The following is a 19,767-nucleotide window of genomic DNA, read 5'->3' as shown; positions in this document are numbered from 1 at the left end:
TAATAAAAATTCCACAGAGGAACTGTATTTCAATTTGCTGGAAACTACTCTTGACTCTCTCATCACTGAAATCGTCGAAGCGAATCCTAATGAATTCGATATGGATATTGTATTCCAACAAGATGAAGCACCTCTACATTATCCCAGCAAGCAAGAAACTATGTGGATACTACTTTTCCTGGTCGTTAAATTGGCCGTCGACGTCCTACAGAACGGCCAGCCCGCTCGCCAGCTTTTACACCTTTGAACTTTTATGGGGCTATTTGAAGCAAAAAGTGTACAAAACTGAACCTGCTTCAATATTGGATATACGGCAGAGAATAATAAATATTTGTAGAGATTTTGACGTTACTGTTCGAAAATCTTCGGCGTGAAATATCGGATATGCTGTTCATATGTTAAGAACTTCAAGGCAATCATTTCGAGCATCTTCTGAACTGACCTCGAACTTATTACCTCATATTATGTAGTTAAATATCAATGTATTCAGGCAATTTTCAAAATTTTAGCCATTTTGTAGTAGTTGAAGATATTGACATTATATTCTAGAGTTGTGAAACATTTGTCAGGAGCTTCAAAAAGATGTGTCACAAGACCCCCTTTTTCATTAATTTTTGTTCTCAGATGGCGCCCAGTCGCCATATTGAAAAATTTCATTTGTCAATGTCACTTCAGAATGAAGTATTTATGCATTAATTTAATCATTCCGAAATTCAATTTTTGAGTTGAACCTTTAAAAAAATTAAAGGGGGGCATCAAAGAAAAGCACTGTATAACCTATCACATTTACAAAACTGAGAAAGTATCATTCAATACTTTATTATTGAACAAAGTAAACGATTCACAAGATTTCTCGAATTTGTTATTTGAAAATGTCACTTGAGAATTCTCACACCCGGGGAGAAGGAAATATTAAGAACAGATAGTTGTTGGTTCATAGATGGATAAAAACACTTTCAGGTTCTGGTGCAGGTGTTTTCAGTCGCAGACCCAGGACAGAGTTATCTTCCTGCCTAGGAACTTATGCGACTATATTTCAAGCGGAAATTTACGCTATTGAATTTACGCTATTGAATGAATCCAACCTCACTCACAAGTCAATAAAAATATTCTCGGACAGTCAAGCGGCAGTGGAAGCTCTTGGCTTCTACCGAGCAACGTCTAAATTGGTAGCAAACTGCCAAAAAAGACTCTCCTCGATATGAAGACTAAACAGATTGTCTCTGGTCTGGATTCCTGGCCATACTGGCCTGGAAGGCAATGGAGCTGTTCACTCTCTTGCAAAGGAGGGTGCTGCAAGCGACTTCATTGGACCAGAACCTGTCATTGGCATCGCTTTGGGCTTTGCCCAAATACTGAACACCTGGATGGCAAGAAGAGTTATGGACTTCTGGCAGAATCTTCCAGGATTGGCTCTCTCCAAGGCGTTTATTCACCCTTCGAAGCTTGATTCCAGACAGTTGTTGGACTACAGTAGGGATGAACTACGATGTCTAACAGGCCTTCTTACATGTCACTGTCATTTGAATCATCACATGCAGATACTTGGACTGTCGGAAGACAGTATGTGTCGCCCCTGTCTGGAAAATGATGAAACTACACAGCATATAATTTGTGCCTGACCCGCTGGGGATCGAATCAGGTTCTTTGAGTTCGACAGATCCGTACTCTCACCATCTGACCTGAAAGACCACTCACCATACAAACTAATCGGCTTCGTTGAGAAGCTGGGTTTATTTGGCCGAGTGTAAATAGGTGTGAGCCACAATAAACCCTTATGGGTTGCGGTGGAGGGTCGAATAAACCCACTCACTTTAGACCTACCTACCCCACACCCGGAAGGCTACTTTTTTCATTTGTTTTGGTTTTTCTCAATTGAGTTATATCAGTGAGGTTAAATGATTTTCAATTTTTTTTGCAGATGTTGATATAACGGAAAATTTGAATTTGAAAAACACAAAATTCATATACCGGAAGCTGACATAATTTGGATTAACGAATAGTATAGTTTATTTGACTCTGAAATGAATTATTTCAACAAATGTTTGTGTATTTCATTAGTCAGAGAACCAATTTTTGCCTAATGCGATACTAATTGGAGTTCTTATTTTGAGCGACTTCTTTCATTACTCAAAAATAAAAGACTTTGCTCCCACTCTAATATTTTCATTATTCACCATGTCAAATTATCATTTGAATGACTAAATTTTCCCAATCAAATTATTACTGATCACATTTTAACGACAAACTAAATGAATGTTTAGACTCACCTTTTCGAATCGATGATGTTCTCCAAAGGGCACCTGAAATAGAAATTTAGCCTTAAATAAATTCAATTAAAATATTCCGAAACACGATCTTATCTACTGCCAGGAAGACTAAATAAGAAATCATAATGGTTTCGAGAGAAGATTCACCAAACATAAATTTTAATAATACTTAATATTTTGTTAATTTTTCTTATAGTCAAAAGTAATAAATGCGCAATATGAATGACACTCATCAAAAAAAATTTTGTGATTCCATTTTTATTTGCCGCAGCTTGGATAGGCGGGTTTATGCTACTTTTGTCTCGCAAACAGGTCGCAAAAAAATATTTTATGAGCGTTCGGGCTCGCTTTCTAACTGATTCACTAAATAATTGAAATGTATCACTATTTTCTCTTCTTTCATAACACGCTCAATTAATTTTCAGCATTATTTGAAATAAACATTCTTTAAGGGCTGTTCAAAGAGTATTTTGAAATTTTTCATTCCAAACATCGTGTTTCTTTTCGGAAAACAACCTTTTTGCTTGAACCCAAAAGAGTTCAATGGAACTAGAATCTGTAATCGGAGAATAATAATATTATTTGTAGATTTTAAAACATACTAGTTCTCTTTCGACCATTAGTTGGTATACTTTGAACATTTCTGGAATGATAATTTGCATTATCCATTACAATCATATAGTAAGTTGAAATGACATACACTTTGTGCCTGCCCCGCTGGGGACCGAATCAGGTCTTTAAAGTTCGGCAAAGCCGTACTCCTACCATCTGACTTGAAATACCACTCACCATACATACTAATCGGCTTCGTTAAGAAGCTGGGTTTATTTGGCCGAGTGTGAATAGGTGTGAGCCACAATAAACCATTGCGGGTTGCGGTGGAGGGTCGAATAGACCCACTCACTTTGGTCCTAACCTAACCTAACCTAGTTGGAATGAGGTCTAACATTTGTTCAAAATATTCTCCAACCACATCGCCGTTCATGACTTCATGGTAATGACCAGAATGCTTTGACTTCTTCATCTTCAACACGTTTCAACACCTTGAGCGATCATCATTCGGAAACAAAGATCGAATGTCATTTATATTTGCAACAATGGAATCGAGAAACATGGACAGTCAAGAGCTGTTGCGCTCGATATTTCTGAGGCCTTTGACCGTGTGTGGCATGAGGGTTTGCTGGCCAAACTTCGATGCTATGGCTTGTCGAATCATTTTTGTATATGCTTCTGAAGCTTCCTGTAAGAACGTTCCCTGCAAGTGGCCGTAGATAGATATTTCTCGAACACGTTCATCATCAACGCTGGTGTTTACCAGTGATTCATATTGCCGCCAACCCTCTTTTTATTGTATATCAACGACTTATTGGAAAAAACCGAGAATCATAGATATTGTTTTGCTGATGACAGTACACTTGTCTCGTCATTACATTTGGAATCCAGAAAATTGGCTGTGGATGCTCATCTTTACCGGCATCAGGAAGTTGAATATCTTAAAGATGATCTAGAACTAAGTAACACATTTCTGCCAGAGTATCAACGGTGTACGAAAGATTTTGGTATATGAGAGCGTTTTATACGTAAAGAATAATAATGTTTTCTTTGACAGAAAAAGCACATCTGCTCATTCGTTTAACTGGAAAGAAAACTGATTATCACTGATTGAGATGCAAGATTTTCATCATTAATTCATATTCTTCAAGTGATAAAGTAGCTAATTGAAACACTTTTAGATCGAATTGAATCATTACGTCATCCTCTTTTCCATCGAAAATTGAAATCATGTAAGCTGTGCAAGTATGTGATCCATTTGAAAGTGCTGAAAGTATTGAATATTTTAGTCGACATTCAAAAGTCGAAACAAATCATGAAACAACAATGGATGTTTGAAATAAATGCTACATTTTTCACTTTTCAGACAACTCAATTATGTATACCAGACACGATTAGATTACCCACCAACCAAAATGAAAATAATAATGTATTTGTATCACAAATTTAAAATTGGTCTTCAAATATACATATTTGCTTATGAACAGACAACTCATAACTTTTCAAAAACTTTTTCATCTCCTAAGCAAGGATATCCCCTTTCAATCACTATTTCTCTTTCGCTGTGTATATTGGAAAATTAGTTTTCTTCACATCCCCCAGCATCTGAAGTCGCTCATCCAACAAATGATTACTAATTATCAAAACGTCGCTTACAGAGAAATCCCACCAACCGCCTGCCTGACCAAATCTCGCGAGAAACTTTATTTACAGAGTTTGTGAAGTTTGTAACATCAATTAAACAACTAATGAGCTAATTAAATGGGTATTCAGCGTAATGAATACCACGGGGATTATTATTATTAACTCAATATTCTGCTAATTACTGCTTTCTCGAAGCAAAAGAGTTATTTAAATCATTCAATTAATATTAAGATGCTCAAAGTAAAATTCAGCATAAACAGAATTATGAAATTCTCCTGGAAATTCTGTTAATACTTTGTAACTGAGACTGATTTTGTTTGTAATTTTCAACATCCGGGGTTTTGTTTCAGCAATTAATTTGGATCACAAAAAAACACTCGCGTCAATAAACTCGATGGTGTAAAATTTTTAGTTTCTGTTTTATTCATATATAGAATATTATCATAAGTAATATCAAAAATATAAAGTTCACACGTCTTACTAAGAAGAAAATAATGAGATTATTGGTGAGATTCCGTTTTGATCATTTCAAAAATTATTTACAAATATCAACATTTATCACAAAGACTCGTCAAAGCAAATAATTCTCTTCTGATTCTGATGAATCTATTGCACTCGTTAGCGAAAGCATCTCGAAATTCAAATAATGATCTTTTAATAGTTTGAACATGTTTTGAATTCACTGACAATTTTTCTGATTGAATTTATTTACTAATATCTATAGATGATCAGTCATAGCGAAAATGACGAATAATTATATAACTCCTCTCTGAATAAATAACAATTTGTTTTTAGAATTGGTAATATCTGATTTAGTGGAGAGTTTTTAAAATTTGTAACTGAAGAACTTGAAGTTTCTTCTTACTTACTAACTATTTTTTCAGATCTCAGCATATCCTGTGTTTGTATCTGTAACTATATGCTCACTCTGCTTACTTCTCTCTCTGCTTACTATGGATTGTTTCATTGTATTGTGACAAATTGAAGAATTAAGTGTCTTAAACAAATTTATTTCCAACAATATTTCACTAATCACAAACTAATTTATTTACAACACTTAGCAACTAACTCTTAATTTATTTCCACTATTTAAATTTCTTGTTTAGCCGCTCGATTCACTTTCTGAACTGCCCTCTTGGGTCGGGAAGCTGGGCTTATATAATGTAAGGTTTTTTTTATAGAAATATGTAGTCGGTTCGGTACTCGACTAGAGTTTTACCGGCGGTTGCCGACTGCATTCTTTCGCGGTGATGTCATGTGTTTGTTCGCTGGCCGGCATATCGGTCAAGGGCGGCTAGATTCGTAACATTGCCCCCTTCTTAAAGACGTTTCGCTTCGAAATGTCATCCTTGGCGTGTGTCGATATCTGCACGACTCCCTATATCTGCACTGTGAAGTTCGATGGAAGTAACACAGTCTTTATGCTCGGTCGTGGAAGAAAGTTACCGCACATCAAAATCTTGATGCCTTTGGATCTGAATATCTTTTCCAACATGCTTCTCACAATTCTCCAATCCAGCCTGTCGAGCCCAGAGGCTATGTTCTGGATTGCCAAGTCCATAAGATTCTGGTCGAGCATCGTGTCCCTCGGTTTAGTAAGACTCTTCCAGACATCTTCATAGAACGGTTTGTCCCGAGAATGCTTTTTGGTCACCAAATAGAAAATGTTTCTCTGACCCTTCTTCAACTGCAGTACTTCACCGACTTCAGGATTCTGTTCTCGTAACGTTTGGAGCTGACCAAATTTCTTGTTGAATACCACAGCGATACCCCTGGACATATGGAGATTCTCTGCGAAGTAGTGAGCTAGTGCGTAATCATCTGGAACCTTGAAAAGGTCTCGTGACTTTTCTTGAGTTACCCCATGTACGACCTTCTGTCCCTTCGAGTATAAAGACATGAACTTCTGGAACGTCATTACATCTTCTGGTGGTCTGAGGATGCAAACTTGGTCATGATTTCCAGCATAAGGAGCCAATCTATTGAAATAGACGACCTTAGGCTTTCCTCGAGGTGGCTTATGGATTTGGTAGACGAGGTCATTTATCTTCTTCATGATTTTGTACGGACCTTCCTACGAGTTCCGCAACATCGGTGATAAACAGCCAAAATGGGTTACCGGTTTGGAATCCTCCAGCATTCGTCTCGATGTCACAAGCCTTCTTCATTCTATCGCTGGCACTCCGGATGTTCAGATGGAATCGTTCATGGATGTCGTTCATTCTCTGCCGAAGCTTGATGACATTGTCTCCCCCAGGGTCTTATTCTCACAGCGTCACAAATTTCAGATCGCAAGGAAGCCGCAGCTGTCGGCCCATTATGATACGGGCAGAGGTTTGGCCATTGACTCGTGCACTGAACGATAGGTCAACAGGAATGGGTGGAGGTACTGGCCCCAGTCTCTTCGATGGTCAGAGACTACCTTGGACAAATGGCGGTTAATGTCTCAATAATTCGTTCCACCATTCCATCGGACTGTGGATGTAAGGCTGTGTTTCTGGTCTTTCGAATGTCCAACATTTCACACATTTCTTGGAACAGGTTGAACTCGAAATTTCTGCCCTGATCCGAATGCAGCTCGAATGAGACACCGAATCGACATATCCATTCCTTTACCAAGACGTCAGCGACAGTAAAGGTTCCCTGGTTGGGCAGGACATAGGTTTCTGTCCACTTACTGAAGTAGTCCATGGCTACCAGGATGTATTTGTTCTCATGGTCGGACTCTGGGAACGGGCCGACGATGTCGATGGCGATTCTCTCAAAGTGACTATCCACGTTATACTGGCGCATTGGAGCTTTCAGTCGTATCCAAGGTCCGTTACTGCACATACACCACACTTTCTGCACCAGTCCTTGACTCGGCTTGACAATTAACCCAGTTAGACCGTTGTCTTACTTTCTGGAGGTTCTTCGTTACTGCCAGATGTCCTCCACTGACTTCATCATGGATTTCTTTGAGCACCTCCCGTCGTCTGTTCCTGGGTACCACTGCCTGGCGCCTTTCTTCTCTACCATCTTCAGACTCCAATACCCGCATCAGAACTCCGTTTTCCTAGGTAAGGGAGTTCCATTGGGCCCTGTAGGACTTAACCGCTGGCGAATAACCTACTACCTCCTGCCACGATGGTCTTTGATTAATTTTCCTCCACCCGATCATTGAACCAAGATCTGGGTCTTTCTCTTGGTCCTTCTTGATCTAATTACCCTCCCAGTTGTCGTCTACAGCTGTAGTTCTACAAAAAGCTGCTTCCTTCTCTTCTGCTCGTCGGCAATGTTTGCAGTCATCCGGGCATGGTCTCCATGACAGGGCATTTGCATTTTTTACGAGGGCTTGCTAGCTACAAGCTGACGATTGCCCCTTTTCATCGAACCTCTCTAGTTCTCCTGATTTGGTGTTGGTTTTTTGAATGCTTTTACATTTGCTACGTAGATGTCCAATTTTCTCACAGTCCAGCATCTTATTTGTTTTCTCTCAGGCAACACTTCTTTTATCACCTTCCTAATAGTGGCCTCAATATCATCAGACACCTGTCCATCTTCCTCGATAGTTTGAACTTTGTTCTGGCTCTTGCAGGATTGTTTCACAGCCTCAAACTCCAGAGCCCTTGCCAGTGCATCCACTGAGATGCACTGGACGAGTTAGAGTCAATGCCTGCCTCGTTTCTTGGTCGCGAGGTCCGTCCAAGAATGCCTGAACTGCTAACCGCTCCATTACATTTTCCGGTGTAGTAGGATATGCATCCACTGGGATGCACTGGATGAGTTAGTGTCAATGCCTGCCTCGTTTCTTGGTCGCGAGGTCCGTCCAAGAATGCCTGAACTGCTAACCGCTCCATTACATTTTCAGGTGTAGTAGGATATGCCAGACGAACCAATAGAGCAACGTCGGCTTCAAATTTCTGTAGGGATTCTCCTGATTTCTGGCAGCGGTTCATCAGCTGTGAATGGTAAACGTGCTCTAGGTGGGCCTGTCCATACCGCAGGTAAAGATGCTTTATAAGTTGGTCATAGTCTTCTTGTTCTTGGGCCGTGAGGGTTTGCAAAATATTCGTTGTTTCTCCACGCAACGCCAATATTGATACAATCGCCTTTTCTCCTGCATTCAATCCATTTGCTCTGGCCGCAGCTTCGAATTGTCGGTGGTAATTTGCCCACGGAGTTTTTCCGTCGAACTGGGGCGGATTTATTTCTTCCTTCCTCCGTTTGGTCGATTTCCATTTAATTTCTGTATAAGATGAAGAAGTAGAAAGTCAAAATTTTTCTTTACCAAAAATTATACTCTCCTAAAAACACACCCCTTTAATTTTAAATGATTTCCTGTTCATTCTAAATTGCTAAGAAAACTTACCTACGACTCATCGGTATAGTGACAAAATTTAAAGGGACGAATGAAGTAAAATCCATCCATCTGCAGCTCCAAAGGTTACGCTGACTCATGTATCTTTGCACAAGTAGGTAATGAAAGAAACCTCAATAAATCCTTCAAAACTGACCAGATTACTAACAAGAAATCTAAGTACGACTTCGAGGTGAGGTTTATATTAGTTTCAAACACAAAAACCAAGTAGGTGCCACAGCTGGGTAGAAACATTTTGCCAATTAGATGCAAAAATCTCAACTTTTTCAAACAATCAAAGCTCGAACCCAAGAATTGAAACTGATTTGGTACCTTCGCTAAGTCAAGCCAGAAGGAATTTGACGGTAATGAGGAACCTGATATACACATTTCAGTTCTATACTTTTCTATGCACTTTCGAAAAGCCACATGGAGTAACAAATTCGTCTTTGATATCTTGATTAACTCAGATGTTGCTAGATAATGATGAAAGTAGTGAAAATAATAAGGTTAGTTAGTACATCGCACATAGCTTCTGGGGTTGAATACAAGAGATCTGAAACTAGTAACAGGATTTTATACCACCTCAGTAAACTAGGTTGATTGAATAGTGACTGTTCAACACTTGATGTACCAATGCTGATCTCTGGTTTGTAGAGAGATTTGAATTATCTAGCACTAGCATATCAGTGTTCGACTTGTTTTGCCAGTATATAGGCAGCAGGGCTTCTAGATCAAAACCCCATGTATTTTCTTATGAAGGTTCATTCTGGCAATTTTGGATCCTGCGACCAATCAGAGCGCTCCAAATTGTCACGTGACCCAGACGCATCGTCGCGAGTACACCAATCAGAGCGCTCCAAATTGTCACGTGACCCAGACGCATCGTCGCGAGTACACCAATCAGAGCGCTCCAAATTGTCACGTGACCCAGATGCATCGTCGCGAGTACACCACACTGGCGCCACCTATGAGTCACTAGCTGAACTATCTATTGGTTGAAGAAGGACACTGTAAACACTAATCTTAACGCCACCTATGAGTCACTAGCTGAACTATCTATTGGTTGAAGAAGGACACTGTAAACACTGATCCTGGCGCCACCTATGAGTCACTAGCTGAACTATCTATGGGTTGAAGAAGGACATTGTAAACACTAATCCTGGCGCCAGCTATGAGTCACTAGCTGAACTATCTATTGGTTGAAGAAGAACACTGTAAACACTAGACATATGGGTGTTGTCATGCGACGCAGTATGCGCAGTTGCCGGTTTTATGATGTCTGTCAATACGGATCGGTGTCTGTGCAACTGTCAAATGTCAATGAGGGTGCGGGACGGTGTCTGTGAGGGGGAAACGTGTGACGTCATCGACGCAGGATGGAACGAGTATCGTATCGATTCAAGCATGGAACCCCTTGCCCTCGCCCCCCTATAGTACTCCACATCACCGCTCAGACCCTCTCACGACTCTTCCTCACCCCTCGGCCCCCTTGGGATTCCGCATCAGCGCTCAGACCTCCTCGTCACGTGATTTTAATTAAAAAAAGTTTATAGTTATGAGATTCGAACCTGGGTCGTCCGCGCCGTAGACATTGTCCTTAGCCTCTACACCATCGTAAGATATTGAAGTTAACTGCGAATGTTGGGTATTTACAGCGTTAGTTTTGTCGGGACCGAAATTGACTCATTCATTATACTTGACAGCATTTTTATTTTTGATTTCCATAGAATGTAATTGTCATTATCATATTGAAGATAGGAAAATATACTTAGATTTGGGAAATAATTAATATTTCATGTAAAGATGTGCATGTGTGTGTAAGAGCGAGAGGCGCGTGTGACGTAATCGATGCACAAATTTACGTGGCTTTGCGTATATTGAGAGATTCATTTGAATAATTTATCGTACAGAATTGTTTCATGTCCTGTTATCAGTAACCGCACAAAAATAGGCGCTTGATTCATCGATACAAAAGTATATGGAAACAAGAAAAGTTATAGAACACACAAAGTCATCTATGAGTCACTAGCTGAACTATCTATTGGTTGAAGAAGGACACTGTAAACACTAGACTCATAAGACGGCATCTGTCAAATGTGGATACATGCCAGCATGGCAGGTTCGGCGTTGCCAGTTGTACAATAAATCATTGTTTATGGGGCAATGTGGCGTTGCCGGTTTAGGAATTAATCGTGAACTACTCCACGAAAATTAAAAGCGCGAAAATGATATATTAATAATAATGAATCAGATTTAATAAAAAAACATTACAGATTAATGAGGCTGTATCGTTTCAAAGTGTGATCCCTCAATGTTACAAGGTATCTCAAAATACATCATTGAAAACAAATATGGCGTCGAAGTGTACAGGGTGCGTCAAAATACATCATTTAAGAAAAAACATAACAGTTCCACGAGGCTGTAAGTTTTCAACGTGCGATCCTTCAATGTGTACAAGGTATCTCAAAATACATCATTGAAAAACAAATATGACGTCGAAGTGTACAGGGTGCGTCAAAATATATCATTTAAGGAAAAAAACATGTCGATTTGAAATATGATATTAATGTGTATACAGGGCGTTTCAAAATACATCATTTAAGAAAAAAACATGTCGATTCAACAGAAGTCTAGCGTTCCAACATGTCGGGAGTCTCGTATCTTTGTTAACCAAGTTAGCATCATCAGGTGAAAGAGGAGATCCAAAAGTGTCGAGAGGTTGAGCTTAGTGGACTCAACGTGAGGGCGCGAATGGGGGAGCGAAGTATTCGACAATGACATTTCAAAATACGTTGTTTTCCATGCGTTTTCGATCGTTTTTCGTGCGTTTACGATCGTTTTTCGTGCGTTTACGATCGTTTTTCGTGCGTTTTCGATCGTTTTTCGTGCGTTTTCGACCGTTTTCCGTGCGTTCATTCGTTATCATTTCATCGTTATTGTCGTAACGGTTTTTCGTGTTTCAATATGACAGTCATTTATCATTTAACGCGTTTCGCTAACCAAGTTAGCATCATTAGGAAATGACTAAAGTCCATGCTTTGTCATATGAAGATTCATTTTGCGAATTTTCAGACTCTTGAACGGAACCTTGTGGAACACCCAACATAACTTCTGTTGTTACAGAGTAGTGTAGGTCAGCCAATCAGAATGAAGACATCAAATATTGCTCGATTGATTGTGCTAGATGAAATTGAACTGGAGAATGAGGGTCGAATCATAATAATAATAGTGATAAAACATTAAAAGCTTCAAAGTGACGTAGTCAGCATGGGAGGTGGTGGCGTGTGTGAGGATTTGTGGAAATAAATGAGTTATTACAAAAAATAATAGCGCAACTGTCAGAAGGGCACTGAGTTGTATATTCACTAATAATGATCGGATCGTCGCACACAGCACGTCAAATGAAAGGATAAGAAATGGAGGAAGAATTGCAAATTCAACAAACTTGTAATTAAAAAATGTTGGGTTATGAACAACTATAAGTTTATTCCAATTGCAGAAGCTTGATTCAAAACGCAGAATGTATTGACAAAGAAAATGAAAAAATCATTGGATACTGAAACATATGATATATTTGGATTCCTTAGGGTGAGAAGATTTCGAATCCATCAAACAACGACCACTTCCGGTTTCCACTTCGGTCCTCCGATTTCGATGACTTCAACATCAATGGATTCGTTTAGATGTCATGAAACATAATTAATCATTTGTCGAAGCCAAAAGGGCCTTATAACCTATTTTCATTATACTAGCAGCAACAGACCGATGTGGGTACTCATTTCGAATGATTTCATTTGTAGATTATGAAAAGTATGATATACAGTGCCCAATGTGAAACACCATAGAAAGAATTGCACATTTAAAGAAAATCATTGAACATATTTGAAATTAAAAGTTGTTGGGTTATGAACAACTACGAGTGTAATGTAATTGCAAAAGTTCCATTCAAAACACATAATTTGTTGACAAAAAAATGAAATAATCATCGTATACTGAAACATATGGTATTTTTGGATTCCTTAGGGTGAGGAGGTTTCGAATCCGTCAAAAACAGGTCACTTCCGGTTTTCACTTCCGGTCGTCCGATTCCGATGATTTTGACATCAATGGATTCCTTTAGATGTCAAAAAACATAGTTAATCATTTTACGAAGCCAAAAGGACCTCATAACCTATTTTCGCTATACTAGTCGCAACAGGTCGATGTGGGTACTCATTTCAAATGATTTAATGTGTAGACAATGAAAAATATAATATCGAGCGCCTAATGTGAAACAGCATAGGAAGAATTGCAAAGAGAATCATTGAAAAAACTTCGGATCGCCACGTACATCATGTCAAATGAAAGAAGAAAAATTGCAGAATTCATCTATAAAGAAAAAACAAATATGGTGCAACATGTCAGAAGGGCACTAACCCACATCTTCATTAATGATAACTGAATCTCAACGTGCAGCAAATCAAATGAAAGGAAAACGAATGCAGAATTCATCAACAGAAAAAAAAACCGAGACGATGCCAAGAGGGCACAAAGTTGTATCTTCACTAATAATAGTCGCATCATCACATGTAGTACTTAAAATAAAATGGGGAAAAAAAGCAGAATTCATGTGTTTGTTGCGCTATTCAAATCCAAGGTGACATGCATCAATGTCAACAGTGAATATGCATATAACAAAGACTCTTTGATTTTCTTTTGTTTCATTTCAGAATATGTCATCACTAATTTTTATATTCAAACCCAAAGTGACATTGATCACTGTCAATGTCGAATCTACATCCGGAGATACGCAGTTCTCAAAGCGACGAAACAAAGGCTCATTTTACTATAAATACGTCATGCATGGCGAAATGAGTTAGTTGCATCCGTTGAAAGTGATACCAGTGACAAGTGCACCGATTCTATTTGAAAGTAAGTGTTTTAGGTTTGACTTTGTCCTCAGATGAATTTATTCAAATGTAATTTAATTGAAAATTGGTGAGAATTGTTGAATCATTTGATTTCCAAAATTTTTCTCGATATATATATCTTGGATGATTTCAGTCAAATGTTTTACATGTCGTGGTTTGTTTGAGATAGTATTCGCATATATTGTCAATCAAAACATAAAACTTTCATTTTTTATTTTTCACAGATGGATTAACAAAAGTTGAATGCAAGTTCGATCGTGAAGAGAAAGCCAAGTATCAAAGTAGCAGATTTGCCTGTGGAGATGCCGCAGAGGATATTCACTGGCAAAATCGTGAAAGGAAAATTTGGTGAGGCGGTCTTGTTAGATTTGGGAGATAAAGTATCATTTCTGCCCCACCGAGTGACGGAGGCGTATCGTCCTCACTTAGAAGAATTTTCATCTGGAAAATACGCTATTGTGTTCAAAGGGTTAATGGACATTGGGAAACCGAATCTTGTCGTTTCATTTGAGATTGTACAAAATTAAGGTTAGTACTGTTTCCAATTTTTTCTTTGTTTTATAGGCAAAGAGTTTTTGGGTGTATACAATATTTTTCATTCGGGTCAAAAATTCTCACTCACAGATATGATCCGCATAAAGTAGTGTTTTCATACAATATTTTTCCTTCACTTAGTACGTGCAGAATATGTGTTTTAAATTCTTTATTTTGGATGACACTTGATTTTTTATTTTCATTATAAGTGTAGCAATTACTTCATGAAAGACATTACCCTCTCTGTTGCCAAAACGTTTTTTTTAGTGTATGTTTTTATTGAAAAATCGAATTTATTTCAGTGTATTTTTTTATTGAAAAATCGAATTTATTTCAGGATAATACATCAACGTGTGCAGTATCAGTCAGAGTCATCTCAACAACAACATTCAAAACCGTCATAGCAACCTTTCCAGAACGAGTTTGAAATCTCAGCAGTTTCCATTTTTGTCAGTCTATAGTTGCACATTATGAGGCTAGAATTTGTCGAAATTCAGTGATTTGTTGGACAAACTGCACCTATTCAATATATATACAGCCGTAGTGAATTTGGAAGACTTTGAAGATTCATCGTGGTGTGTTCCAAAATTCAAGAAAAACACGCCGTTCTGTATGGGTCATTCCAAAGGAAATTTGTTCAGCTGCAGTCTCAATAACGTTGATATTTTATATAAATGGCTTTATAATATACTACCAAAATAAATACAATACATATCACACACATCTTTTTTTGGAAATGAAAACTTATCTTATACAGGGAAAGTTGTCAAAAATATGCAATAACAAAAATTATATACCAGATTTTATAGAGATGAAGAAACATCATATTGAAAGATACTAAGTTGACAAAAACAGGACATTTTAGAAATAAAGAAAATAAGTTTGTCTGTCATTTTAAATTCTGATTCGTTGGGTCGATATAACAAAAAGTGGCATTTTATATCTTGAATTTTATTCAGGACATTATCATAGATGATTGACATTTGACATTAAATTTCAAGTGTGATATTTGGAAATTCGTTTCGTATTGTAGTTTTTTCGAAATTCCCATTCAAAATAGCATCCTTTGATATAGATACCGGACGAGTCTATTATGTGTAGATAACCTGAGTTTCAATTGTTCGGAGTTCTGAGTTCTTGTACATATAAACATAACAAAGTAACGATACAGACAAATATGGAAAATCGTCATGAAATAATTCAAATCCATTCAAGTGAATTCATGAATTGAAAGATATTTTAACCTCAACTTCGATATTCTGAAACAAAAACACACAGTATTCACAATTCCATCTTTCGTTATTCCAAGTTCATAGTCATCAAAATTGATACAGTTGCATGAATGCACATCAAGCATTTTGTCGTAGTAAGGTGACCGGGGCAAAGTTACAACTTCAGCATAATATGAATGTTTATAAATATTAGGGAAGATCAAGATCATCAACAGGTATTAAGAAATTCATTCGGTGTCCAAAGCTTTCGGAATACAATGCAAATAATTTTCTTTATGACTATTCGTTCGATATTAAATATTATTACCTCAAAATATATCGAAATCATAACACGTTTGCGATTCATTTTTTCAGTTACATTCGAAAAGTGAGTTTCAGTTTGCAGAAATAATAGCCCACACATGTTGGAAATTTTGCCATAGTGTGGTGAAAATCGTATTGAAAATTCTACGAAATATAAGCGCATACATACAGAGTGAATCAATATTTGAAATACGTCGTTTGGAACCCCCCATAACCCTTCTCTATCGAATTTTGGCAGAAATAATGCTGAGTCGTATTGTAGAGTTAACGTTCGAAATTGGGGAAAGTGAAGTATTCAACAGTTTTGCGTGCGACGGTTATGCGTGCGTTTTCGAACAGTTTACGTGCCTTTATTCGTTATCGTTTCGTCGTTATTGTCGTTTTTTTTTTCCTATTTCAATATGACAGTCATTTAACACTTAACGCGTTTCGCTTACCAAGTAAGCATCATCAGGAGATGACTAAAGTCCACGCTTTGTCGTATGAAGGTTCGTTTTGCGAATTTTCAGACTCCTGAACCGAACCTTGAGGAACAATCAGCCTAACTTCTGGTACAGAGTGGTGTCGTAAGCCAATCAGACTGGAGAAATCAAATATCAGTAGAATGATGGTTTTAGATGAAATTGAACTGAGGAATGTGGGTCAAATAATAATAATAATAGTGATAAAACACTAAAACTCAACTTGTGTTACAGAGTGGTGTCGGTCAGCCAGTCAGAATGGAGGAATCAAATATAGGTCTAATAATTGTGTTAGATGATATTGAACTGGGGAATGTGATTCGAAAAATAATAATAATAATGATAAAATGTTAAAACTTTGAAAGTGACGTAGTCAGCGTAGGAGGTGGTGGCGTCGTAGAAAATGTGTGAGGATTTGTGGAAATGAATGAGTTATTAGAAAAAAAATGGAGCAACTGTCAGAAGGGCACTAAGTTGTATATTCGCTGATAATAATCGAATCTTCGCTTACAGCACGTCAAATGAAAGGACAAAAAATTCAGAATTCATTGACGAGAGAATACAAAGATGGCGCAACATGTCAGAAAGACATTAAGTCACAATTTCACCCATGATATTCGGATCTTAACGTGCAGCACATCAAATGAAAGAGAAACGAATGCAGAATGTTATCGACAAAGAAAAAACAAAGATGACGCAACATGTCAGAAAGGAACGAAGCCACATCTCCGTTAATGACAATTGAATCTCAACGTGCAGTACATTGACTGAAAAAGAAAAAAAAATTTAGAATTCATCGACAGAGAACAAAAAACAAAGACAACGTAACATGTCAGAAGGGCAATGAGCCGTATTTTCGTTAATAATGATTTGTTCTCAACGTACAGCACATCAAATGAAATGGAAACGAATGCAGAATTCATCGACAGAGAAAAAACAAAGATGGCGCAACATGTCAGAAGTGCACTAACCTGCTTCTTCGTTAATAAAAGTTGCCTCGTCACGTGCAGCATATCAAAGAAAAAACAAAAGAGGCAACCAAAAGGGCACTGAACCATATTTTCGTCAATAATAGTCGGATCGTCGCATTTGACATGATTCATTCACTCAAAACTGAAATATTTAGAAGATACCAAAGGAGATCTCACGATGACTATAAGTTCTGGTATGCTTTGTTAGGTATCGAATGATGCGTGCAATTTCGTTAATTCCAGCGACATGATTATTCCAAGACATATTGGTGTCCATTTGAACCTCAAAAAACTCATCGAAGCAGAAGGTGGAACCCCAAAAAAATTGGAGATATAGTACACCAAGTCAGTGAAGAGCGGCATTTTTCTGCCGAAAAATTTTTGAATTTCTTCAAATTTTCCAAATATCTGTAAAAGAAAGACAAAACTCAGCTGCGGAACGCTTCTATCTACTGAAGTTAAGTATGTGTCGGTAGTGTGTAACGAAAGTTTCCATTAAATTCACTGGTTGCGCCCTCTGGAGGATGTTTGTTGCGATACACCATAGATGATAATATTTATTGTTTATCATTTCGAATCCGTTGAATACAAGGGGTTTGGAAATAGAAAAAAACAACGTTTCAACGCTTTGTAGACGTGTTTGATGCTCTATGACCAACACCCGTTATCCATATTTTCATTATTATCCCGACTGTATGACCACCAAACATTCAATATTATCGGGATTGAAGGGAGCTGATAGGTTAGGTGGAGTACCAAGGGGGCCGAGGGGCGGAGTTCCTTGCTTAAATCGCTACGACACTCGTTCCATCCAGCGTGCCCCCTTGGTACTCCACCTAACCTATCGGCCACCTTGGTACTCCACCTAACCTATCAGCTCCCTTCAATCCCGATAATATTGAATGTTTGGTGGTCATACAGTCGGGATAATAATGAAAATATGGATAACGGGTGTTGGTCATAGAGCATCAAACACGTCTACAAAGCGTTGAAACGTTGTTTTTTTCTATTTCCAAACCCCTTGTATTCAACGGATTCGAAATGATAAACAATAAATATTATCATCTATGGTGTATCGCAACAAACATCCTCCAGAGGGCGCAACCAGTGAATTTAATGGAAACTTTCGTTACACACTACCGACACATACTTAACTTCAGTAGATAGAAGCGTTCCGCAGCTGAGTTTTGTCTTTCTTTTACAGATATTTGGAAAATTTGAAGAAATTCAAAAATTTTTCGGCAGAAAAATGCCGCTCTTCACTGACTTGGTGTACTATATCTCCAATTTTTTTGGGGTTCCACCTTCTGCTTCGATGAGTTTTTTGAGGTTCAAATGGACACCAATATGTCTTGGAATAATCATGTCGCTGGAATTAACGAAATTGCACGCATCATTCGATACCTAACAAAGCATACCAGAACTTATAGTCATCGTGAGATCTCCTTTGGTATCTTCTAAATATTTCAGTTTTGAGTGAATGAATCATGTCAAATGCGACGATCCGACTATTATTGACGAAAATATGGTTCAGTGCCCTTTTGGTTGCCTCTTTTGTTTTTTCTTTGATATGCTGCACGTGACGAGGCAACTTTTATTAACGAAGAAGCAGGTTAGTGCACTTCTGACATGTTGCGCCATCTTTGTTTTTTCTCTGTCGATGAATTCTGCATTCGTTTCCATTTCATTTGATGTGCTGTACGTTGAGAACAAATCATTATTAACGAAAATACGGCTCATTGCCCTTCTGACATGTTACGTTGTCTTTGTTTTTTGTTCTCTGTCGATGAATTCTAAATTTTTTTTTCTTTTTCAGTCAATGTACTGCACGTTGAGATTCAATTGTCATTAACGGAGATGTGGCTTCGTTCCTTTCTGACATGTTGCGTCATCTTTGTTTTTTCTTTGTCGATAACATTCTGCATTCGTTTCTCTTTCATTTGATGTGCTGCACGTTAAGATCCGAATATCATGGGTGAAATTGTGACTTAATGTCTTTCTGACATGTTGCGCCATCTTTGTATTCTCTCGTCAATGAATTCTGAATTTTTTGTCCTTTCATTTGACGTGCTGTAAGCGAAGATTCGATTATTATCAGCGAATATACAACTTAGTGCCCTTCTGACAGTTGCTCCATTTTTTTTCTAATAACTCATTCATTTCCACAAATCCTCACACATTTTCTACGACGCCACCACCTCCTACGCTGACTACGTCACTTTCAAAGTTTTAACATTTTATCATTATTATTATTATTTTTCGAATCACATTCCCCAGTTCAATATCATCTAACACAATTATTAGACCTATATTTGATTCCTCCATTCTGACTGGCTGACCGACACCACTCTGTAACACAAGTTGAGTTTTAGTGTTTTATCACTATTATTATTATTATTTGACCCACATTCCTCAGTTCAATTTCATCTAAAACCATCATTCTACTGATATTTGATTTCTCCAGTCTGATTGGCTTACGACACCACTCTGTACCAGAAGTTAGGCTGATTGTTCCTCAAGGTTCGGTTCAGGAGTCTGAAAATTCGCA

The 19,767-nt window shown here is 37.9% G+C and overlaps 1 protein-coding gene across 1 annotated transcript in view; it reads right to left on the bottom strand.

Moving 5' to 3' along the window:
* LOC111502848 (uncharacterized) overlaps positions 1-19,767 on the bottom strand; it is a 243,822-nt gene that overhangs the window by 88,711 nt on the left and 135,344 nt on the right. The window contains exon 2 of the mRNA XM_074184566.1: positions 2,271-2,303. Within this exon, the coding sequence (XP_074040667.1) occupies positions 2,271-2,303 (33 nt within the window). The remainder of the gene's footprint in view (positions 1-2,270; positions 2,304-19,767) is intronic.

Source organism: Leptinotarsa decemlineata, unplaced genomic scaffold, assembly GCF_025532065.1.
Source record: "Leptinotarsa decemlineata unplaced genomic scaffold, Ldec_3_MD MMD2_tig00026354_RagTag_RagTag, whole genome shotgun sequence".
Lineage (NCBI taxonomy): Eukaryota > Metazoa > Arthropoda > Insecta > Coleoptera > Chrysomelidae > Leptinotarsa > Leptinotarsa decemlineata.
Note: the sequence above shows the minus strand (reverse complement) of the source record. Positions and strands in the feature narration are given on the sequence as shown.